Below are 26,947 nucleotides of genomic sequence, written 5' to 3' on the forward strand. Positions count from 1 at the left end.
AATGAACCGTATGAGAACAGGTTGAGGATTTGTGGGTTGCAAAAATTGGTTGATAGGCGGAGGAGGGGAGATATGATTGAGACATTCAAATTACTGAAGGGTTTCTATAAAATTAATTCAGAAGATATTTTTGAAAACAGGGCTGGTTGTGGGAGGACTAGGGGACATCCATGGAAACTGGGCAAAAGTGTGGTTAGTAAAGGTGTTAGAGCTGGGTTCTTTACTTTTAGAGTAGTGAATGAGTGGAATGCGCTCCCTGAGTCTGTGGTGGATGCTGTGACAGTGAATGAGTTTAAGGCGAGGTATGATAGATACTGTATGAATGTCGAATAGTTGTGATGAAAATGATTTGGGGCCTCCCTCGATGAGTCTAATGACTCCCCGGAGTTGCCCGTAATAATAATAATAATAATAATAATACTCCAGAAATTGAAGTGATGGTTTAAAAATCTCTTCAAATGTGAGTTTAGAATTAATAATTCACCTTTTCACACACTTTAAATAACTGGGTCAGCATATCTAATGCCTTTTCTCAAAACCAATATTAATGCAATTTGTAAATTGTTTACTCAATTTGTTAGTTATAGAAAGTGTTTTATTTAATAATTCAAAAATCGTAAACTCACTAATGCCAAGTCAGGGTCTGCCATGGATGAGGCCGGTCAAAAGTTGCACCTTAACTGATATGTGTAAGTATCCTCTTCTTAACCAATTTCTTTTTCCCCTTGTTCTGATGAACCTTGGGGCACATCACTAGTCACCTGTTTTTGCCTTGATTCTGCCCATATGTATACCACTTTTTGATATCTGTCCAGCAGCCACTCTCCTATCCACTTAACCAGTGTCTCCACATTTGCATAACAGTTCCATGTGTTATTCTGTCAAATACCTTTGCAAAATCCAGCAGAACCATTGTGTAACCATTTCCTTTATCTAACACATAACTGACTCTTCACAAAGCTATGCTGCCCCCGCATACAGTATCATATTTTTATCCACCTATTCTTGAATTCTCTTTTTGACCAATTTTTCTAGTACTTTTACCACCACGCTTGAACTACTGATTGGTCTACAATTTGCTACTGCAGTCTTAGAATGCAGTCTTAGAATACTTTATGTAAGGGAATTAATTTGCCCTCTTTCACACTCCCGTGGAACTCTATCAAAGCCGAGACTTAAATTAAAGAGCCTAGTCAGAGGTATCGCCAGTTCCCTTGCACATTCTTGCAAAATCCAAACTGATGTCCCATCTAATCTCACAGCTACATTCACACTAAGATTCTGCAATATCCTTAGAACTTCAAATTTTATCCACCTCTGTTCCGATATCAGTCTGTCACATATGTTAAAGCAGTACCTTCACTAGGATGATATACCTTTGCAAAGTGGTCACTCATTAACTTGATTATTTTATCTGTTTCTGTCACCTCATGACCATCATCACTCATTAAAGTTAATCTTCCATAGTCATTCTTCCTCTTACTTGCCATATAATGAAAGAACTCTTTGGGATTTCCTTTGATATGCTCGGCAAGATTCTTCACATAATCTGATTTTGCCTTCCTTGCCATGTTGGTCACCTTTCTTGCCTGAACCTTGTACTGTTCATGAGTTTGTGGGTCACCTTTCTTTTTTGTTTTTTCACTATCCACACTATTTACTTCTTCTGCAGCTCATGCTTAATGATATTACTCATTCATCTAACTCCTTGATTAACCCTCCTTACCTTTGTAAGGAAGAAAAAATTTACAGCGGTGCCTTGCACTTCGACACTAATCCATCGCAGAAACTAATGTCAAATTGCGGGACAATATTTCCTATATAAGTCTATGGAAAATAGATTAATTCATTGCTGGACCCCCATCCCACCCCCACCCCCTGTTAGGGGGAGTGGGAGAGAAATACACCATATTATTTACTTTACTTATTTTACTATTGTATAACATGCTATTGTATACACAATACATACAATCTATTGAGCCTTAGATGTTGGAAGGAAGTCTTCTTTATCCTGTTCTACCTCTTCTCATCTCCTCTTTGCTTGAACAGATGAGGAACTGATCAAGGGTGGACTGTCTTCCCCTCTTTTTCAAGATGGTTTTGAAGTGATGCATGATAGTGTTGTTGAACAAGTCTGTTATTCTACTCACATCAGCAGTGTTGGGGTACCATTCCAAATAAAAAAGACTGTGCCTTCTCCCAGTGGAATAAAACTTCTTTAATGGCAGCTGTTGGCATTGGCCACTTTTCCCTGCCATCCTCTTCTTCAGGTGAAATTCCCATCTCTCTCTCTCTCTCCTTTGTTTGCTATTCGCTGAGTGCTCTGAGTTCTTCCATGGTCAGTTGGTCATCATGATCCTCCACAAGCTCTTCTACATCAGTCTCATCAACTACTTCTATGTCGAGATTCTCTGCCGTCGAAATGATCTCTCGCATGGCTGCAGCTGTTTGGTCTGCACTGTTTGTCATCCTGAGAAAAATTAGGAACAAGTTTCTTCCACAATACACGAAGGGTTCTCTATATCACTCCATCCCAGCCAGTTTTAAAAGTCCTTCAGTGTCTTGTCAGAAGAGTGAGTCATGTCAAAAAGCCGTGAGAACAAAGCCTTGTTGTAAAGTTTTTAAAACACGCAATCACTTCTTGATTCATGGGTTGGATCAGTGATGTTGTGTTTGGAGGCAAGAACTGGACTTTGACGAAATCAAAGTCAATTTCAAGAATGTCCTCTAAGTCTTGAGGGTGAGTGCTAGCATTCTTAAGGATCAACAGTGCTTTCAAAGGCAAATTGTTGTCAGTGAAGAACTTCTTTATGCTCAGACAAACACTGTAAAAATCCAATCTTTGAAAACTTGCTGGTCTACTAGGCTTTTGCATTGGATTTCCACATCATTCGCAGTTTGGACTTAATGATTTTCTTCCCAAAGCACCGAGGATTTTCTGAGTGGTAGACCAAAAGTGGCTTTAGTTTAAAGTCTCTGCTTGCATTTGCTGCCAATAACAAGGTAAGCCTATCTTTCATAGGCTTATGCCCTAGGAGCTTCACTTCTTTCATGATGTAAGTTTGATTTGGCAAGCACTTCCAAAATAACCTAGTTTCATCCCAGTTTAAAAATTTGCTGTAAGGTAGCCTTCCTTCCTGATTAAATCTTCAATTTTTTCCATAAACTTTTCTGCAGCCCCTTTATCTGCACTAGCAGATTCCCCATGTCTGAGAACACTATGGATGCCTGTTCTTGAAATCTGTGAAACCAGCCTCAATTGCTTTGAATTCCTCAATTTGATCTGAGGTACATCCTTGAGTTTTCTTCTGCAATTCTCCAAAAATTAACCTAGCCTTCTCACAGATCGCCCGAGTTACTGGATCTCCCTTCATCTGTCTCTAATCCAGGTGATAAGCAGCTTTTTCCATCCCTTCATTGATTGAAGATCTATTCTTGTCAGAAATCTTCATCGCACCAGCAGACACCCTAGCACCCATAATCTTCTCTCTCTGTTGCCAAAAAGTTGCCGTAGTTGACCTAGGAATGCCACACTGTTGAGCTACATCTGTAATTATTCTACCTTTCTGCACTTTATCTACAATTTCTTTCTTCTTCTTTATGCTCAACCAAGTGTGCTTCTTTCCTGAATTATTCCTCTGTTCACTTCTCTTTGTACCCATTCTTAAATTTCACTCAAAAAAATAAGATAACTGCGGATGCACAAAATTTTTACTTTCTGAAAAATGCAGAATTGAAAATTAGCACAAACAACATGAGCAAACACCAATGCAGCCCAACAAGAAATGACATCACACAATTCCATGCACGTGCCGGCCCACGAAATTCAACTGTCGAATTGCGAGGCACCACTGTATACCTTTGGTATACAATTTAATATTGTTTCTTCTAGATGACCCTTAACTATCTCCCATGTACTCCTAACATCCTGATCCTGCAGTGTTTCATGCCGTGGCACAGATTTATGCTTCTTCCCAAGCTTATCATAATCACCTGACTTGTAGTAGTTCTATATACTGTATATAACCCTTCTTGACAGAATATTCCTCATGTTTTGCAATCTCCCAAGTCAAGACAGGGTCACTTTTGCTAATCAGAAGCAATGTGGCCACCTTGGTTATAGATAGCGCTTCTCATCCTATGACCAGGTCCAATATTCTCACACCCCTAGCCCTCCTCCATATCACCTGCCTCAGCAATTATCTCTCAGCAGATATAAATTCCTTTTCGCCATGTGATCTTTCTTCCTTCAGGGCTATCTCTCCATAGTTGAAGTTCCCCATAATAATCACTTGACCTGTACTCATACTAATTTGGTGACGCATGTCTTCCAGATCACCTGTATAACTCCCTGGCCTATACTAACAATCAACCGTGTATTTTTTCTTACTGGCCTTAATCTCACACCTATCATACCTCTCGTTGAACGCATTAACAGACAAAACACTCAAAACTGACTCTGGCAACCGATTCCACTCATTCACAACTCTCCAAGCAAAAAATCTAGTCCTCACTCCTACTAAGGAGGAACCAACTTTTACAAAGGACTCCTGTCTTGATTCAATGAACTGTACATTTAGTGCAGATAGCATGATCAGCAAGTCCAGACTGTTTAGGCTCATGATATTTAATATAAGGCTATATAATATTAGATCTTCTATGTTGTCCTAAACAAGATAAGCCATAACAGCAAGGCATTTAGTAGATGCTTAAAAAACCTGGAGGTGGAAGCTTTCCTTGGACAAAGTGAGAAAAGTGGAGATTTTTCTGATGGAATAAAAGGCAACAAAAATATTCAGTGTTTTAAAACTTTCACTCTGTGTATGGAAATGTCTTGCACATACAGGATAGGACGTGAATTTTTTCTTCAGGATTGGAAGAGGTATCAAAATTGTTAAATGCTTTTTGTTTTGATGATAAAATTATTCTTAAAACCACTTGATAAAAAAGTGGATTTGATATGATGTAATTCTTTTTGTAAAAGTTTGTCAAAAAGTACTTAAACAGATCTCATGGTCTAAGTCTATATCCTTTATGTGAGATAGGAAAGATTAGAATATTTAAAAAGGTACTCACTTTATTTAATTACTTATTATTATTATTTTAAAGTTAGGAAATTATTGACCATTGGTCAATAATTTAGTTATCTTACATATGCTACTAAAGTGGTGCTTTTTAGAATTGTTATTGTTTCATTGCTGTTCTATAATCCTGAATTGAAGATGCCTATGACACTTAAGCAAACATTCTACAATAAATAAGTTTTGACATAGTTTTCCTCCATTTTTAGTTATATTATTATGCCAATTCAAAGATTCCAATATTGAAACAAATTGCTAGGCTCGAGGGAAAATATTCTCGTTTGATTGTGCTTGGCAGCAACGAAGACGAAGAAACTTAAATGAACGTACATTATCTGACATATATGTATCACAGTTTGTAAGACTGTTTATTCAGTTATTACTACAAGGTGATCAAAATTAAAGTATCTCTGTTTAAGAACTTGTGGAGCACCATCCAGTGATCCAAATATTGTGACACTTTACAGGAATATATTGTGAATCAGGCAGAATCCATATCTGAGAAAAAAGTTGTTCCAAAATTCACCACCAAGGGGCATTGTAAATATCCAATGCATGGAATTTGCATATCATGCAACTTGTCAAGTGCCAGAAGGGTTTAAAAGGATGGACACAAGATTATGTCCCCCATCATTATGATTGTTAATACTGTCCACAGTGATGGCACTAATCTTGCCCTAATGCACTTTGCTCGTGAAGCTGTACTACCTAAACAATTGCAATGCTGCTGCAGCAGTCTTTGAATTCATTACCTGAACAAATGTCAACAAGGTCCACTATCTCCATGTATCTATGACAAATGATTAGTCATTTTGAAGAAATGTGATCACTGGGGGTTAGATCTGGCAGAGGTCACAAACCAATCAATTCACAACATGTGAATGAAGGTGCTACTGCCACTGTGCAGCAGGCCATGAATAACAGTGTGTTTCCTCCAGTGCATGTGCTGTATGACGACACAACTGTCTGGAAAATTCTATGGAAGATACTATTTCTACCCATTCAAGATAACTCTGACACAGGAGTTGCACCTGCAGGACTTTGAAAACTGACTGACATTGGCTTTAATATTCCTTACTCAAGTGGAATCGGACACTGCATGGCCGTGGATAAATTTTTTTTTTTTTTTTTTTTTTTTTGGGGTGGGGTGGGAAGGAGATGAGGCTCACTTTCAACTGAACAGAGCTGTGAATATCCACAACTGCCAGGTATGGGCTATGCAAATCCTGCACACAACCTGACAAATTCCTTTAAGTTCACCCAAAGTTACTCTCTAGTGCAGGTTTACAGCTTTGTTTATCATCAGAACATTTTTCTTTGAGGACATTCTCCAGTCAAGTCCTGTGACCTACTCAGTTACTGCTGAGAGATATCGTGATATGACAAACAATTTTGTTATACCACAGCTAAAACAGCGCCTGTACATGGATTCAGTCATTTTCACGTAGGATGGCCCCCCCACCTCCACACATCAGAGGATCTTCAGGAGATTTTCAAGAACATTTCGCAGAAACCAGAGATAGCAGACATGCATTTCTCACTGCATGATCTGACCCTGTGACTTCTGGCTCTGAGGATTTTTCAAAGACAGGATTTATTGAGATCATTCTGATAACTTGCCAGCACTGAAAGACATCATAATGCAGCATGTGCACAACATCAGTCCCAACCAGCTGCATTCTGCCATTAAACAGAATAGCCCATGAATGCATAATGGAAGTGAATAAAAATGTGTTATTTATGCTTGTGTTATTTTTCTCCTTCTGACACACAGAAAAATTACTACATCTACATTCGGTACATCATCTCTAGTAGTGAATTTTGGAACTACTTATTTTTTTCTCAGATATCACTTTTGCATGAGAATGTATTCCTGCAAAATTTTGTAGAATTTAGATCACTGGGTGGTGCTCCACCCAATTTGAATTTAAAATCTTCACCACCACACCACAGATACTGTGGTGTGGTGGTGAAGATTTTAAAGAAGTAAAAAGTGATGTGTCGGTAGTTAGACACATCACTTTTTACACCACCCTTGTACAAGAGAGCTATCACACACTCCTTCCATTTCTTTGGTATTTTTCATTAGCTGCAACTCAAATTATACAAACATGGAAATACCAAAGTGAACACTTATTAACTGAACAATGTCATTAGCTTCTGATACTAGAGTACCATCTGCATTTCGTACTTCAATTTAGCTTTCTGCATGATACTCATTACTCTTCAGTAATCACAAAATTCTTGAGTGATACATTCTAAAACTTATTTTGAGGCTTGCCACTGGCAATCTATCCTAAAATGAAAAAAATAAAATAAAAATAAAATAAAATAAACAAATAAAAGCAAACAAGAAAGTGTTCCATTTTAGAGAACGTACAGCCTAATTATAATATCCCAAGAGTGATCCCCACTCCCAAAATGCTCAATACTCACCAAGCTACACTTATCCGAGGATCCAGATAATTAAGTTTGGAAGTACCTAAAGCTATTTGTTTATTTTCATCTTTATCGAGATACTGTACTTCAAGTTTTTTCAACTGCTCCTCTAATTGCTGAAGTCTTTTCTTCTTCTTTTCAAAAACTCTACAGAAGAGAATTTTATAATATTTATAATTAGTGATGCACAACTTATATAGTATTAATTAACTTGGGGGTCAGTAACAAAATATTATTATAAGGCTTATATTTTATACAACTTTATGTCAAGCAAGTAATCAAATAATATATAAAATTACTAATGCACAACACAGTGTTCAGGCATTCTAATGCCTATATTTAATAAGGTTGTTTATGCTCTGATCATAAAATGCCAGCCTTCTGATTCTCACATATACAACTTTGATAAGACTTTTCATATTCATATCTCAAGCAACTAAGACTGAGCCAAAATATTTGTATATTCTGGCTGATAAATGCATATGTTCTACAGCTAGCTTGTTTGTAAGAGGAAAAAAACTCTCATAAATATTCCTCTCATCCTGGATGTGATCCAACTCAGTTCTTCCCAAAAGGACATGCCATTCTGATTGTATCATGGAGGTGTTATATCAGAGGTGAACAAACAGACCCCCTATATAATCTGTAAGAAATGAAAACACACAAAGATCCAGACTGTCTAGAAGATGTTGAAGAATGTTCTGTTAGAATCCAGCAATTTGAGTTTGTTGTGTTGTATGTGTTGCCCGGCAGCACTATCACAGGAGAGAGAAATGTCCTGACTCCAAAGATTAGAAAGATTCCACTGAATTGTTCTATGAAGCACATCAGCATTAAATGCATGTGTAGATCAAAGAACATGGTCAAATATTAATGGTAGAATGGATTTACTAGTCTGGTTGGCTGAGTGGTTAGCATATCTGCTCTCCAACCAAGATCATGGGTTCGCATCCAGCCATGGGCATAAATGTTTGTGATTGTCTTTAGGTAATCAAGCCTCTAACATTAGAGGCTTGAAAAAGGTTCCATGTTTGGATTCTAGAGCAGAATTTTCCAGATTATGTAAAAAATAAATTAAAAAATACATAAAATGAATAAAAATAGAAAAAAAAAAAATCCTTATCCTACTCATGATACAAATGTACTATCAGCTTACAGAAAAACCTTTCGTGGTTAGGAGTCACATAAAAATGAAGAATCTCAGTCACACAGAAATATTTTGGGAAAATTTGGCAACAAGTGCAAATCTAATAATAAATGTCAGTATACCACCTGAATTTCTCTTTAGAATATGGACTAATCATTATGAGCACTACATCCCAACAAAAGATGCACAATGTGACTAAATTCTCATGGAGAGAATACACAAGAAATAAGAAGTCTTACTATGTTACTGTTGATAGTAATCTTTTCAGGAACTGACCCTCATTTAGTTTTGAGCAGAATGAAAATAATCATACTGAAAAGAAATATACAGTCAATTCTCACTATAGCAAGCAATGCTCTATTAAACTAGTTCACTACAATGCAAACTATGGGAAAGTTCTGACCAAAACTCCACAGGTACAAACACAGGCTAAAATAAATTCATTATAGCGAACTATCCATATAACAAACCTTTCCTGTGTGTTCTATGGAAGTTGACCGCAAAAAGAATCAAAGCTGAACTGCAGATTCAAATATAGAAATATTAATGAGATAATAAATTAGTGGGGTGCTTAAGGGTCAAAGCTGTATAACTGAGAGGAGACCTCCACATAGCCTTTAAAGAAATGTGGAGAACTGACCAGGGCTTCTGACCTAATGTCCAATCCTCGCCTTCTTGTGGTGCATCCTGTTGGGTATCTACTTGGATACTGAATGAACAAGGATGGGCTGGCAATTTGGGATTTAGCCGACCAAATTGTATTCTAATTGGTTAAACCAAAATTAAAAATGATAGTACAACATGACAAAATTTCATGCCGGCTGGGGCGTTGCCCTGTTAAACAAGGGCCCTGTTGTTTTCGCCAAGGAACCAGGGAAAACAGCAAAAAGTCTGCTACTGGAACAAATCTGAAAACACACCCCAACTCGACATCACCAGAATTAAAGATTGGTATTATCAACATAAGAAGCTAGAATGGCAAAGAAATGGAGCTAGCTGAGGAATTAGATAAGTACCAAATCGACATTATAGAGGTGACTGAAACAAAAAAGACCAAAACTGGTGAGATCTTTCTGAGCAATAAATACAAAATGTTATATTCAGGCAATGACAATCAAGGAAAAGAAGGAGTAGCCATAGTATTCAACACAAAATACAAGGCTAATCTTCTTGAATGGCAGTCAGTCTCAAGTAGAATAATGTGGGCAAATATGAGAATGGGGAACTGGACAATGAGACTTATTTGTGCCTATGGTCCCACAGAAGGTTCTACTAAGGTAGAAGTGGAGGAATTTTTTGAGGTTTTAGAAAAAGCAACTCACACAATGAAAAAGGAAAAGTTTGTCCTTGTTGGGGATCTAAATAGCAGAGTAGGAAATGATTGTGAGACGTACAAAAATATTTTAGGAAAATTTGGAGAAAAGAGCAAAGCTAATAATAATGGCAAATATCTGTTGGATTTCTGCTCAGGACATGGACTGGTTATTACTAACACCATGTTCCAACATAAAAATGTGCACAAATTCACATGGAGAGAAGAGGCAAGGAATAAGAAAAGACTCATTGACTATGTTATTGTTGATAGTGATGTTTTCTCCCTGGTGCAGGACACCAGACTGAACAGAGGATTTGAAATTGGAAGTGATCACTATTTAGTCTTGAGCAGGATAAAATTGAATTTAATATTGAAAAGAATAACATATAAGAAAGTTTTAAAGCAAATAAAAGTTGAGCATCTCTCAGATGTGAACTGTAGACTAAAATACACAAAGCTTATTGAAGAAAAAATGAAAGAGTTTGAGAACAGGAACCAAACCTTGAAGATTCAGTGGCAAGCCTTGAAGAAAACCCTGATTGATTCAGGCAGAGAGGCATGTGGTGAGGTTGTCTGCAAGGATAGAAAAATAAGAACTACATGGTGGACACAGGAGGCAGTGAAGGAAAAGAAGAAAGCATATCAAAAGTTCCTGGCAAATAAGTCAGCTTGTGCTCTTAGAGAATACAGAGACAAATGCAAGAATGCTAAACACTGTGTAAAACTAGACAAACAATATTCTTGCCAAAGTCATGGGAGGACTTTGGCAAGAATATAGAAAATAAATATCAAGAAGGCGGCAAAATATTCTGGAGGTTGTTGAAGCTTAGGAATGGAGGAAAGATTGCAGTAAAAGGAGTTAGAGATGATAAAGGTGACATGAAAATGGGAGAAAAAGATATCCTTCAAGTATGGAGTAATTACTTTGAAAAACTGCTAAATGAAATAAGCAGTGATGACAGCACAGTGGTAAAAAACACTGGCCAGGTATGCAGTCAGGAATACATATCCATACTTGAAGTAGAAAAAGCCATCAAAGGCTTGAAATGTGGAAAGGCAGCAGGGGTGGATGATATTCGACCAGAAATGCTGAAGTATGGTGGTATAAAAGTCTTACAGTGGCTGTGCTGCATAGTTCAGAAAGCCTGGACAGAGGGACAAATTCCCGATGATTGGAGTAGAGCTCTCATAGTGCCCATATATAAAAAGGGATATAAAACTGAATGTGAGAATTACAGAGTTATTTCCCTACTGAGTGTTCTTGGCAAGATCTATGCAAGTATGCTTGAGAAACGGTTGAGAATTGTGGAAGAAAAGCTGGATTCAGGCCAAATAGAGGTTGTCAGGATCAGATCTTCGCTTTATGACAAATAGTCGAGAAAGCATGGGAATATAACAAAGATATGTATTTAAGTTTTGTCGATTTGGAAAAGGCATATGACAAGGTGCCAAGAGAGACGCTATTCAATATGCTACAGTTATATGGTGTCAATGGGGCATTATATCAAGCAATACTTAGTCTTTTGAGTTGTAAGTTAGCAGTTACAATTGAAGGAAGTATAGGAAGATGGTTTAATGTTAAATCTGGTGTGAGAAAAGGATGTACATTATCCCCTCTGTTATTCATTATCTATATGGTTCACATTATGAAGGAAAGTGGTATTAAACCTGATATCAGAATTGGAGATGTTAATGTCAGCTCTTTGTTTTATGCGGATGATGTTATACTTCTAAATAAATCCGCTACAAGTCTGCAAGATTCTCTGACTAAACTGAATAACTGTTGTAATAGATATGGTATAAAGGTCAGCAATAAAAAGACAAGGACAATGAAAATAGGCACAATCGTTTAAAATGTCAACTGCGTTGTGAAAGGAGAACCTGAGGAACAAGTGAAACATTTCAGCTACTTAGGCACGATTTTTAGTGAAGATGGTAAATTAAATATAGAAATAGACAACAGAATCAGAAAAGCTGGTATGGTAGGAAGTCAGTTGAATAAATTCATATGGAATAAGAGAGAAATTAGTCGGAACACTAAATTAGCTGTATACATGACAGTGTTCAAACCAGTTTTAACTTATGGATGTGAGAGATGGGTCAGAAACAAAACACTTGACCAAAGACTAGAGACTGCAGATATGCGAGTCCTGAGAAAGACCATAGGCGTAAACAGATGGCATCAATGGCAATATCATATTAAAAACAAGGATATTAGGAAAGAACTTGACATTGTCAGCATCCAGGAATGCGTTAGCAGAGCTGATCTCAGGGTGGTATGGTCACTTAAACAGAATGGGCGAAGAAAGATTAGCAAAACAAGTGTTCTCTGCCAGGTTGGCAGCAAAACAATCCAGAGGAAGACCAAGATATAGGTGGATTGACACGGTACTGTTATACCTTGATACCTTAAGAATGTGGAATTTTCAGTTATCATGGTGTAACATGAAGAGAAAATTAAATAAAACCGCTGTATAAGAGCTAATACATAAATTACTTAAAGAAAGAAAAATATTCTTGCATCCAAGTAAAATATATAACAAAAAGTGGTTGTCGAACTAAATAATAAAAGAAGGAATATATTACAGTTGTGATAAAAAAAAATTAGCTAAGTAAAACAGAAAGGATTAGTCATAAGGAATTGTATGTGAGAGGCTAGAGATTAAAATATTAAGTAAATTCTTAGAAAATTTGGAAGGGGGATTAATTTAGAGGCTAGCAAAAGAAAAACAACAGACTATCGCTCAGGGTCAATTTCCGGATTTAGACATCGTCACGTGTGAGTCGCGTGCTCGCCGACCTCAGGATGTTTTGCAGAAAAACGCCTCCCTAATTTGTCGGTGAAGTCGAATCCAGTAAGGGGGCAGAGAAAAGAAATTAAAGAAGGTGCTGGTAGGGATCAAGGTATAAAAGGGTTAGAAACCCCACCCACGAGGCTTTTTCCCGGATAGTTTCTTCACGAGCTCCTTCGTATAGGTTTCACGTGGTTTTCCTGAGTGGTGGGATTGGAGTTATCTCCGTCGTCACAACAAGGAAACAAAAGTGAGCGGGATTTCGATTCCGTATTTCCTATGGTAAGAAATGAGGAATGCCATTTAGCTAAAGGAAAGAAGGTACTATCTATGTGTTTCATCATCCAGTGACAACTACGAGAAAAGGAAATCTGTAAAGAAATCGGTGTCCATGTGGCGAGTTTCACAGCCATGGTATAGATGATTTTAAAGTGTGTTTTTAATTCAAGTACGAAAAGTAAAGATCGCATAAGCACAGTTTAATGCCATAAGAACTTAGGAGTGACCAATTATAGGAGAGATCATACCAGGATAGTTCAATCGGAAAAAGGTAGAGGCCAATATAGAAAACTCAAGAGAAAAAGGTACTGTAAAAATCTCGTGTTAACTGAAAATCGTCTGTAATTGTAATCATTATTCTATTACTGAACTGTTGAAGAGACTAAGGAAATTTATACTAGGACTTTAGTACATGACTGATTATAATGAAAATATAAGTAATTATGTGTACTGAAATTTATGCATGGGTATTGTAACGTATAGGAAAGTTTTAAATGTCAAAGTTATGTGTTAACACAGTGAAAGGATAATTTAATCTACATAGTTTTGGATAGTTAAATAGAGTGACTTGATCACATATGTCCATGTGCTACAGCATATAGCATATTCAGACTAATATAGGGTTAACTAAAGTGTTAATTAGATCTGGAATTATTCATATGATTGTATGTGTTGAATTTGTTATTGCAGTATGATCACAATACCCATATAGGATCATAGCCAAATTACTTGTGATAAGCTAATGTTATTTAGTAAATGTTTTCTTAGTATTGAATTGAATTATATTAGAAATTGAATTGTACCATACTAATGAGTTTAATAGGTCTTTGTTCATTGATAAAACAGTTGTCTGAGATCATACGAACCTAATCACGCGGGAGGGGAGAATATTTAAAAGTAGTAACGAGATAAAGTGTCACGACTGCAATATTGTTTCACATTCAGACATGTTTTGGTAATTGCTCCTTGTTTTTGTATTTTATATCTCGGGCTAAATGTCCCAGGGGGCACAGTGTAATATGAATGTTGGGGACACTGGGGGGGGGGAATGGCTTGAATATTTGTAATTTGGGGGTGATATCTTGTACACAGATAAAAGTTGAATACAGATAAGCAGAATTTCACTAGATAGAATAATAATCATAAATTGGGACACAACAGTACAAAGTGCCTTATACGATAGAAATATAAGATCTGATAATGTTGTGGTCTTGACAAGTAACAGACTGATTTGGAGGAAAATTGTAGACAGGAAGTTAGTAATAATGTAATTTTTTTTCATGTAGTACTATCATATCTTGCACACCCCTTGGGGGTACATGGCAGGAATTTGATGATGATAAATTAGTTTAAAAAAAAAGAAATTTGAAATCCAGTGACAAAATCTTAAGAAAAACAATGATTCAGATAGAGAATAATGTGGTGAAGGTGTCTGAAAGAATTCTACCATGAAGCTACAATTTTTTTTTATTTCACAGTAGACTTGAGTCCACCACAAAGAGGGTTCCCAGATTATGTTAATTTTAAGCCCTAACAGTATTAAATGTATGACAGGTTTATGCACTTTTGTGGCAGCAAGATTTACATAAGCTATAATGTGTCCTGTCCTATGCCTTGAGTACATATCAAGAATGGATAATACTACTGGAAGTTATATTAGGAAATAAAAATAAAATAAACTGTGAACCATATTGTGACTCAGTGTTATCTCAGAGCATATTCAGGAGACAAATTGGACTTTTTAAGTGCTACACCCGAAGCTATGAACTAGCTGACCAATATGGATGTAACCTTTTAATTTTATTGGTTTTTAAAATGACTTTTGACTTTTAATTTTATATGTTATTAAAGTGTATTGTACTGCATGTTTTAATTTTCATGCCATACGAATAAATAAATAAATAACTACTGGAAGGAGATTAAATAAAAAAGTAATTGTGAACACTGAATTGCCATATTTTATGTTCAACATAATTCCTACATCTTCCAAAGAAAAACATCCCATATTTGTAGTTGCTCGTTTTTTTTTGTTAGCAACAGCTATGATACTGTTATGTCGTTACTTTTTCCCGTTATTTCTCTATCCTAATCCCTGTCATACCAACCAAGCTTGAAATCTCTAACCTATCTCTCTGGGTCCACTTCTCCTTTCGGAACTCTGACAAAATTTGTTTGATATAGCTGCACCAGCCAGAGTCCTAGTACAGAAGAATTCTTGTACAAAGAAACCTCCCCAGAGTTCAAGTATTACCTAATCTTGTTAAAGTATTAAGCGTCTATAGAAATTTCAACATTGCAGGCTTGGCCAAAAAACTTTCTTAACTTTCTTTAATTTCCCCTTATTCACAGGTTCGAACTTTAGCGAGTGGTAAAATCAGTCTCATGTTCAGACAAACTCAGGCTTACATAGAAAAAACATGTTTATTAAATATCAAAATGCATACAAATAAACTTCACTAGCTAAGCAATAAGGAACATTCTGAATATCAATTACACTATTTACATCTCTAGGTTAAATAAGTACACTTGCATCATAAAACACTAGATCAAAATTCTAAGTAAAGCTCGCTAACAAAGATCAATTCACATTCAACTGAGTGTTGCATATTCTCAGGCTTTCAGACTACTAGTCCAATATGGTTACCATGTTACTGAGCACAAAAGTCACTTAAAAGTTCTCTTTCCTTTCAATTAAAAATTTGTTCTTCTCTCTTTGCTCAAATATTAATTGTTACATGAATAAGGAAATTTCTGTACATTACCAGTGTCCTGAGAGGATATCGCGCTTCATTCGTCCGTCCTTTGTAGTCATATGTCTTTCTGCTTTATCGAGTTGCGTCCACGTGGAGGTTACGCTGATCGACACAAATGGTCATTCCTTGCACATTGCCATACAAACGCTCTTCTACCGGATCGCTGTCATCATCTCAGCCATCCTTCAGAGGGGGATTTCCTGCTGTCTCGTATCAGTAAACTCTTACCGATGGCACTAGTTGATGTCTGTTATCAGCTCATGTATAGCAGGCCCAACTCCTTCAGCTAGCAACCGGGAAGGAGATTACTTCCGGCGCTGTCGATCGGTCAGCACTCTGCTTGTCCACACGAGAAACAGGAACAGAAAAATGGGAGTCAAAACCACGTGAACTTGCCTTCTATTCTTCTTTGTAGTGCCCTCTTTTCGTATTGGAGTATCTCTCATTGCGCTCTCCTATTCGCCCCTATGTGGTTGCGTCACATTTCTGCTCCTTGAAGAGTGCTCTTTTCGTCGAACGCAAGTTCAGCTCACCTTCCACGAATGCTTTCACTTCGGGCGTTATGTCATCATAGGCAACTAGCTAGAAACCTTTGGACCTTTGATTGCACTTAGACATATATTCTTACATAGAGTATAATTTTGACATCAATAACTTTAAGCAATATAATTCTACTTAGACATACAATTTTCTCCTCTACTTTACTTCTTTCTAAGGTAATTCTAACAGGTTTTCTATTTATATTTTGCTTTCTTAACTAATAGTACAAGTATTTCTAGCTCAGAATTGTGTTTCTTGTTAAATCTTGAATGAATGATTCTTTTGTTGAAAGAGTCCTCATTCAAGATCTAACAATATCTCCACCCCCCCCCCCCCCCCCCCAGTGGAAAGAATTCTTCCAACAGCTTTATAACCACAATCCACCCCCAGGGGCCTGAACTGCCAGAGAATCAATTCTTCACCGGTGAACCAACAATTGATGAAGTGAAGAGTGCAATAAGATCAATGAGGAATGGAAAGGCCCCAAGAGTGGATCGAGTCACTGCCAAAGTGATCAAAGCCAGAGGAGATGTCCTTCTGACACACATATCTGGTGATCGGAATGAATCCCAGCAGTGTGGAAAAAAGCCATCACTGTACCGATCCTGAAGAAAGGTGATAGCCGAGAATGCAAGAACTACTACAGCATCTGCCTTCTTTTGATCATTGGCAAGGTATTCATGACGATCATACACAAGCAAGATTGCAGAAGTAGCATGAACAGATCAGCCATGAGGAACAAGTAGATTTTAGGTCGCATCGAGCCTGCACTGATCAAATATTTGTCATTCGCCAACTGATGGAGGAAAAAATCAGATGTGGGAAGTAAATTATGATCGTCTTTATCGACTTCAAGTCCGCATTTGACTGTGTTCATTGACCATCCTTGTGGAAGATGTTAGAAAATGAGCATGTGCCACTGAAGTTCATCCAACTCCTCAAAGCATCATACAATGGCTCTACCAACAGTGTATGGATTCAAAATGAGCTATCCTAGGATTTTCCTGTCCGAGCAGGAGTCAGTGAGGGAGATGTCATTTCTCCCCTGCTTTTCAAAATTGTGAACGACACCATTATGAGAGAAGCTTTTGAGGGAAGACATGGGGTTCAGTACAGTGCCATATTTGCCAACACAGATACAAAGGCTACTGACATCCTTTACTACATAGCTATCGTCCAGCTTAAATCAATAAACAAGACCAAAATTATGATCACAGGCTGATGCTTATCTTAATGGTGTCCAAATTGAGCAGGTCCATAAATTCAAATATCTGGGGTCACTTGTGCAGGAGAAGAAAGTGGCATCCACCATTGAGGTCTATAGTAGGATTGGTTAGGCAACAGAAGCTTTAGCCTCACTCAAATTGTGCCTCTGGAAGAGAGCCGCATCTCCACCAAGATCAAAATTCACCTCTTCTGGACACTGACAATGCCAATCCTCATGCATGGAGCAGAAACATGAATTCTGCTTGCATCAGATCCTGGGCATCTCTCTTCGCGATCAGCACTGTAATGAGACTATTCATGCAAGGCAACAACCAACCTGCTGTTGAAGAACAAATACAAAAACGTAGACTGTGGTGGTTCGGCCATGTCTGCAGAATGAACACCAGTCGGCTGCCTCACAAGCTGCTCTGGCATGAACTGGCCCACTGGAGAGTTCAGCAAGCAGCATTGAAGAAAAACGTGGCTTGGGCACAAGGATGACTTGTGGAACCAGCGGTTGACCACTGACTTGGCCAGAGTTGTCTCCATTAATTGTCAAGAATGGAAGAGTACTGTGAATGATCCAGCGGCACTTGCTCATCAATCATCAGTTAAGGACTAAAGAAGAAGAAGTTTATTCATTGGAGTTTGCTACTATTCTCATAGAGAAAGTGAATATAGTTACTGAAATGCTTTGGATGAAGAGAAGATATGTTTTCTTCAGTGTTATGCAATTTTAAGATGCAAGAAGAATTTCATTGACTGATGTATGTTGGTGTCATACAAACAGCAGATCCTGTGTTAGTCTTTTTCCAGCGTGAATTCATGAGGAATAAAAGTTTCTTTAGCAAGCAAGAAACTGAAATGCCAGAAGTTTTGTCCATATAGAATAATAACCGTTTGCTAGTTTATACTAGCAAACTGTTATTGAAGGAAGGCTGTGTAATAGCCAAAAGTGTTTTTCATGTTATTTGAAGTTGTAGTTTGAAGAATACACTTGCATTTGCACAGTTAAGTAGTTGATTTGATGTTGTATGTATTTGTTTTCTTTTGTAAATTAAAGACTTATTTTGGTTATGACGTCTTTGAAGGCTCAATCTCTTAATGGGTAAATGGTTGTTACTGGGTAAAGTTACATTATCCTGGGATGCAAAATCTCTGTGTGAGGTTAATCAGGAGTTTAATTTTAGTGTTTGCCTTTTTGTTTTGAAATTAAGAGTTTAAACTACTCAGAGTATGAGGGAGTAATTTTATGCATATTTATTTAATTTTAGTCACAAAAATAGAACTGACAGTTTTTAATATGGATGCATGCTATGTAACTAAATAATCACATTGATTATGGACAGGCATGAACCTGTATGCATTCACAACTATTCAATTGCAGTTCTTGGCATAGTGTCAAACTGTTGATTTGCTTAAACTGTGTCTGACAATGAATTTAATGATGACACATCTCTCAATCATGTTCTTCAGATGACAGGGGCTTCTTCCATTTCACGGTTTGGTATATTATTCGAAGTCCTATTATTTAAAGTGATTAATCAAGGTTTTTAATAATCATTCCATAGTACTGGAAAAATTTCTTAGAATGGCTTTTTAAATCGTGATGAATTTTATAAACTTGTGCTTTTAGCACTCACTAACTAATAATGGGATGAACCCAGTATTTTTTTTAAAGCACAACAAAGAGTAGATCCATTTTGAAAATGACAAAGTTGCAAGTGAGCATTTCATAATATTTTGTTGCAATTATATTTCAAATGTGGTGACAGAAAACTGCAAGTGCATATGCAGCCTAAATTGGCTGTATACAAGACAGTGTTCAAACCAATTTTAATGTATGGATCCGAGAGAAGAGTTGGAAATAAGACATGGCAAGATTAGGGGAGGTGAACAGATGGCATCAATGGCAGTATCATATTAAAAATGAGGATATTAAGTAAAAAAACTTGATATTGTTAACATTCAGGAATGTCTTAGTAGAGGCAATCTCATGTGGCATGCTCACTTAAACAAGAATGGGAGAGAGAGAGAGAGAGTCAAGGATTTAACAAAACAAGTGTTCTTTGCCAGGAAGACAAGAAAGAAATCCAGGGGAAGACCAAAATCTAGGTGGCTTTTATACAGTAAGAAGTGCCTTAGAAAACAGAACTATAAGATCTGATAATACTGGAGTCTTGACTGATAACAAATCAATTTTGAGGAAATTGTTATAGAAAGTTAGCAATAATGTAACTTTTTAATGTAGTACCATCATAAATATCCTGTAAGAGGGTACTGTTAAATTGTGAATGAAGATATTTATAATAATAATACTTCATTCATAATTAACATCCTCTACCATATCATAAGCAGGACTTATTTAAATTTATTCTGTTAGTTTCTTGCTTATAAAATATTATTCATGTAATTCCTTTTCAGTTTTGTTAGTTAATTTTATTTATGTAATTAAAAAAAAAAAACATATTATAGATATGAAAAGGCTCTGTATTAATGTGTCAATTATTTTATTTACTTTATTCCCTTGATAATAATATAAGAAACTGTAATATATGTAATTTTAATATATCCAGAAGATTCTTTGTGGTATCATTTGATTGGTTGTTATGAGAAAACATGCGAATTTCTCCTAGCATGTGCTGGAGCGTGAACTACTATATATGAAGGGAAAGGCAAGTTTGATGTGAGCTAAACCGGTGAGAACCAGTTTTTGGCGGGAAAAAGGAAGGAGCGGATACGAAAATGAAAGTAAAATGAGAATCGAACTGGGGAGTATAGAGAACGGTAGCTGGAGACTGGAAGGGAATTTTGACATGCCGAAAAAAGAATTTAAAGGACCGGGAATCACTTGGTATTTTAACTTACCTTTTTCTGAGTTGGATTTATACCAAAACTTCCTAACGCCTGACAGTGGAATAGTGCAGAAAATAGGATAATACGTATAAGAAAAAGAAGAAATAAGTAGATAATTTAAACCAAGTGCATAAAGGTTATATTCTCCCAAGTCTATAAATCAGTCGTGGAAGTGGAAGAGTCCATAAGTTTCCAGCCTGACTAACTTTTAAAGGTGATAAAAGGAAAACTGTCACTTTTCAACATAATTACCCTTTACTTCAACACACTTTTCACATCTTTGAATTAACATTTCTATGCCCTTCAAAAAATAGTCTGTACTTTTGTCTGCAAAATGGCCTAAAACTGCATCTTTCACCTTATTGTCATCTGCAAATTTTCTTCCTCAAAGTCTTTTTTCAGTTTAGAGAAGAGATAGTAGTCACTGGGTGTGAGATCTGGGCTGTAGGGCAGGTGTTCAATTGAAGGACTGTGGCTCCTGGAAGCCACAGTCCTTCAATGCAGCCTTTGAAACAACAGCTGTATGGACTAGAGAATTATCATGAAGCAAGCAAATACCATGACTCAGCATTCCTTGTATCTTCTCCTTTATGGCATCACACAGTTTGTGCAGGAGTGAAGCATAATATTCTGCATTCACAGTGGTATTCCTTTCCTCGAAGTCAACCAAAAGATTATTGCCATGACCTTCTTGGTGGACTGAGTGACCTTGGTTTTTCTCGGCAGTGCTTCACCTGGTTTGTGCCTCTTCATGAATTCCCTTTTGAAAAGAGGATCATAATACAGGACCGTGGTTTCATCCCTGGTGACAATGGATTCCAGAAGTTCTTTGATTCCCTTGGCAAAGCTCTAGAAACTTGTGGCAACAAGTCTCACAATGCTCCTTCTGAATTGAAGAGAGAAGTTGGGGCACCCACCTTGCACTGACCTTTGTCATGCGAAGCTTCTCGTGAATAATGCAAAAGATGCTTGTTATAGAAAGCCCCAAACTTGCAGAGATTTCTTTGAGCTTCAGCCATCTGTCATTGAGCAGTTCCACCTCAACAAAAGACATTTTCCTCAGTCATCACTTCCACAGGCCAACCATCATGAGGAGCATCTTTGATGCTCTCTCTCTCTTCTTAGGAGAAACTGCTTAGCCCAGTGTACCAAGTGGATAGCATTGCTGCTATCAAACTTATACCTATGTTCTGACATTTGCACCACAACAAAATTCAATGTTTTTAGGTTGTAGATGATGAACATCATCCTAGTGTAAGACCAATATCCTGCTCATTGGAGACCTGAAAAGTACCATGTTTGGCCTCCAGAGCAGAATTCTCATTATCTAATCCTTGGACCACACATAATTGGGCAGTCCCTCTACTAGGTATCCATCAGAATATGAACGAATGATGATATGCTGTGATCTGGGCTTAGATGACTAGACTGTATTCCCCATGGAAACTAACATATGATTGTGTAACAGTTACATACCATGCTAGGTGGGGCACTGCCTGTTTACACAAGGGCCTTTGTTATTTTACTCAGGTAACCAAAGTGAATGGCAAGAGTCACTCTATTGGTGTAACTAGCTTCAACCTCAACAAATCTGAAGATAGATACTATCAGCTTAAGAAGCAAAGCATTAATGGAAAACATGTAGCTAACTGAAGAATTACAGAAATACCATGTTACCTTAATTAGTTACCAAGATGAAGAGACTAAAACATACAAAAGACTTCTAAACAATAAGTATAAAATGATTGGAGAGAGAGTAGTGTAGTACTCAATTTCAAGTAAGGTATGATGTGAGCAAATTTCAAAACTGGATATTGACCTATGAGACTTATTACATAAAATAGTAAATTCTCTAATACCTTTTTATCCTAAAGGAACCAAGCAGAAATCATTTAGCTCTTACTAACTTTGGAATTCAGTCTGTAGCTTGTCGCCAACCAAAGCCATCGTCAATAGCTAAGCCTTTTGTGGCTACCAATGATTTTAAAGGCAATGAGAGTACAATAGTTATCTATTGTATAATAGTAGTACTGTATAAATAGTACAATCTATTTTTTTTCTGAGCAGAGTTAAAAATCTGAGTTTCCAAGTTAGGGAGAGCACTTATTTATCTGTTCAGGAACCAGAATCATATCTATAGCAGTTTTTCTTCTTAAAATTTACCATTATCAGAAATTGTACAAGACTGCATGATCAACACGTAATTTAATTATTTAAAAGAATACTTTGAATGTTTAAGATAAACTGAAGAGCAAAGCATAAATAAGATGGATTTAGGTCAAATAGGTATTGGAAAGTGTGTGTTTGTATCACACACACACTCTCTCTTGACAAACAGCAAGAAATCATAAACCATATCTATTTTAAGCTTTATTGATTTGGATAAGGCACATGGATAACCATGCATAACATTAAATCTCTAAGGTGCAAATGCTTTACAGTGAAGAACTTTGAACTCTCACTTTGCAGCAAAGCTGCAAAGTGAGAGTTCAAATCAGAGAACATTTATAGGAAGATGGCTGGATGTTAAATCAGGGTTGTACTCCAATGTTTTATAGTAAGTTTAGTTCTTTATTTTGTGCAGATGACAACATTTCCCTAATATTCTTCTTAAATAAATCTGCTGCAAGTCTTCAAGACTATTTAGCCAAGTCAAATAATTACTCTGACAAAACTGACATGAAAATCAGCAATAAGATCAGAACTGTGAAAATTGGATGGAAAACAAAATCTACTTCTCCTCAGCAACTGCTATTGTTAATATGTAATTATTAAGAAATAGCCAATAAAATATGGAAACAAATAACAGAATAAGGCTGGCATGGTGCAAGATAGCTGAATAAATTAACACGGAACAACAGAAATTGACCAAAAGACAAAGTTAGTAACATGCAAAACACCAATCAAAATAATTTTAATAAATGGATTAAGGAAATAGGTTAGAAATAAAGCAACAATCAAAGACTGAAGACCACAGAAATGAGAGTTCAAAGGAAAACTGTGGTAGTGGTGGGGATAGGCAGAATGTCACAATATTACCAAATTGTATAGACGTAAAACATGGTCAAGCCTTGTTAGGAGTGTTATTTTCACACTTTTATAATTTAATTTACTTTTTAATGGCAGGTTTGTTCTTAAAAATCCAATAATATAGGATAAAAAATTACAGATACCATTCCCTATTCACATATCAGGTTCAACAGTTCAAAGTAGTCAAGTGAACTGAACTTCGTAAACTAAATTTTGCTGGAATAGCTCACTGGTTAGTCCTTTCCTCTATAGTTTTAAATATGTCAGCTGCATGTCTATAGAGTAATTTCCTTGTTTGTGAGAGAAAAACCCAAGCTGTCATGGTCCAAAAAAAAAAAAGACACCATCTCTGATCAAGTCTATTTAACCTTCAGATCTAATGAAGTTACTTGTCACAGATGAATTTGAATGTTCTATATTCTTTTTCCCAAGCAAGTGATGCATGGCAAAACCAGTCAGATGCAAAGACATTTTCATACATATTTTATCAATGAAAATAAATACTAAAGTGATTACTTACATCTTGTCTTTCTGAGAATTTGAATCTTTATATGCATGTTTGGCTTTTTTAAGTTCTTTTTTATGCTCCTTTATTTGATCCACTTTCTCTTCGATCTATAAAAAGAAAAAAAATTAAATTGAAACTATTAAAAATTAATTTTATATCAGGATAACATTATAAAATTAATTTATATCACTTGTTCAACAAAATTTGACAGGGATTATTAGTAGGTAACTGTTACTTACTGAATAACAGTTATTGTTACTTACTCAGTTATTGAATGCCTAATTCGAATAATCATAATCCGATGCCTTTTATCAAAATTGAGCATTAAAATGACAAGGGCCAAACATGATGTGCAAATGTTATTGGTAATGACAGGCAATAAACAAAAATAAAAATACAATAATAAAAATGAACATAAAAAAAAACTAAAACAAAAGCTAATTTTCAATGACATCAGAAAAACATTAAATTGGTGGAAGTCCAAGGAAATATTTTTTTTTTTGCTAGTGCCAGTAGCATATCTACTGTGCATAAAAATAACTATAATTACTTTGAAAAATCCCAAGCATAATCTTTAGTTATAAGGATGTATAAAACATGTCACAAGATAGAAAATGATAAAACAGTATAAGAGAATGCCAAACAAAAGTTTGGCTTTTTAATTTTTCAGAAAAAGTTTAAAATTCAATTTTCACAAGTTATAATGGAAAATAAATAGTTTTGATATTTCTGATACAGCTATATTAAACAGGGATTTACTGATTTACACAGGGAGAAAAAAAAAGTTTGAAAATAAACTGTGATTCAAAGCATCTGTATTTTGAATAATTGGATAAATGCCTCCTCATAAAAAAATAAAATAAAAATATTTGAATGACTATAGTAAACAATGCTGCACTTTTTCTCCCCCTGAAAATTGTCCTTTTGTTTCTTTTTTTTCAAACAAGGCAACTGATTGGATAATTCATAATTTTTCGATAATAAAAATGAAATTATGTGGTCTTGAGAGTATTATAGGCAGATTAAATTTTCATAAAAATACTGTAGCAGCCTAGAAAAGAAACTATAAACATTTTGTTTAGAATATTTGCTATTCAATCAAAAAGATAAAAATGAAACTAAAAATTTCCGATTAGTTTTTTTTATTATTATTTATTTCTCGTAGATAGGCTTATACGTTGGTTATGCATTTCTAAATAACTTAGGGAATTGAAACAACGTAGATCCGAATATAAATTAAATAATACTTTAATAGATAGCTCCGATATTTCGGCAATGTCTCATTGCCATTTTCTATAGGAACTTACAAAAGGCAGGAGCACAACAAGCTCTAATAATCCGTGTATACACACACACACCATTTTTTCCAGTTACTATATTGTTAGAGCTTGTTGTGCTCCTGCCTTTTGTAAGTTCCTATAGAAAATGGCAATGAGACATTGCCGAAATATCGGAGATATCTATTAAAGTATTATTTAATTTATATTCGGATCTACGTTGTTTCAATTCCCTAAGTTATTTAGAAAATTATTTATTTCTGTTATTATATGGCTTCCTGAAGAATGATGATACCCCTCCCCCTGATTTACTGAGTAATTATTATTATTATTATTATTATTTGACACCTCCAGGGAGTCCAAAGACTCATCGAGGAAGAGTGTGCCAACAGCATCAAACGATTGGTCCCCTTCCAACTACTAACCGCACTCAAACTTACTTAACTGAACCATTAATAGCAGAGGCTCTACCAATCGACCAACCTTTGCCGGCAAAAAAAAGAGTGTTAAAAATGATATCAGGATTGTGGAATACTGATTATGAAGGCAGATTGAGAATTTCTAAAATTAAGTGATGTATTTTTAGCATACTATTGTACTTTTTAGTGTATTTCTTTAGTGCATTCAGTAATATAATTGCAGATATGATGACTAAAGACAGCCCAAACTAAGTTTATTGTTAAGCTGCAAGTAAAAGAAAGAATAAATGTAGGCGAATAACTTTACTAAATGCAAACAATACCCTGGAACTAAGATCCATCAACCTGGCGTACGTAACATGGTGCACAATGCTACCACACATTGGATGAAGAGAGAGAGAGAGAGAGATGCATGAAGAATGAAGCTCATGAGCTGTTGCATAACCTGGATATGAATTCACACATGTGTGTGTGTGTGTATGTTCATATATATATATATATATATATACACACACACACACACACACACACACACACACGCACGCACACGCGTGTGTATACACACGCACGAACACACGTGTATATATATACACACACATACATGAACACACGAACACACGTATATATATATATATATATATACACACATACATGAACACACGTGTATACACATACACATGTTCATATATATACACATACACACGAATATGTTCATACACACACACACACACGTATACACACACACACACACACACACACACACACACACGAATATGTATACACACACGAATATGTATACATATTCATATGTGTATATGTATATGTATATATGAACATATATATACAGTTACCTGTATATATATGTTCATATATATACAGGTAACTCTCGTATAACATGGATGTTAGGTTCCACAAAAATGCTGCATTATGCGAGACTCAGATCACATAGAAAAAGTAGGGTAAAGTTCCGAAATCATTTTTTTTAAAGATTATATAAGCAATGACATATCCAACAAAAAAATATTTTTATTTAATTCAGGTAATTCCTGTAAGTTAAGAAAACACAAACTATGAAACAAATACATAGTATAAAATTATAAATTGTACATAAACTTTCATTGTATACATAATACATAAATATTTTAGGCAAAATAAAATAAAGTGTATATTTTAATCGTGATCACTGTAAAAATAACATTCGTAGATGTTCTTTATTTATGAGTGGCTGGCGTCATCATCACTCAAAATCTATAATTCTCATTGCATACTTCGGCTGGTTTAGTTATCCATAAGTCAGTAATAAGA

The 26,947-nt window shown here is 35.9% G+C and overlaps 1 protein-coding gene across 1 annotated transcript in view; it reads right to left on the minus strand.

Moving 5' to 3' along the window:
* Top1 (DNA topoisomerase 1) overlaps nucleotides 1–26,947 on the minus strand; it is a 198,059-nt gene that overhangs the window by 8,142 nt on the left and 162,970 nt on the right. The window contains exons 12-13 of the mRNA XM_090401923.1: nucleotides 23,959–24,053; nucleotides 7,518–7,667 (exon numbers count right to left, since the gene is read on the minus strand). Of these exons, the coding sequence (XP_090258049.1) occupies nucleotides 7,518–7,667; nucleotides 23,959–24,053 (245 nt within the window). The remainder of the gene's footprint in view (nucleotides 1–7,517; nucleotides 7,668–23,958; nucleotides 24,054–26,947) is intronic.

Source organism: Typopeltis vanoorti, chromosome 12 (genome assembly GCF_054136105.1).
Source record: "Typopeltis vanoorti isolate ZY-2024b chromosome 12, IOZ_Tvanoo_1.0, whole genome shotgun sequence".
Lineage (NCBI taxonomy): Eukaryota > Metazoa > Arthropoda > Arachnida > Uropygi > Thelyphonidae > Typopeltis > Typopeltis vanoorti.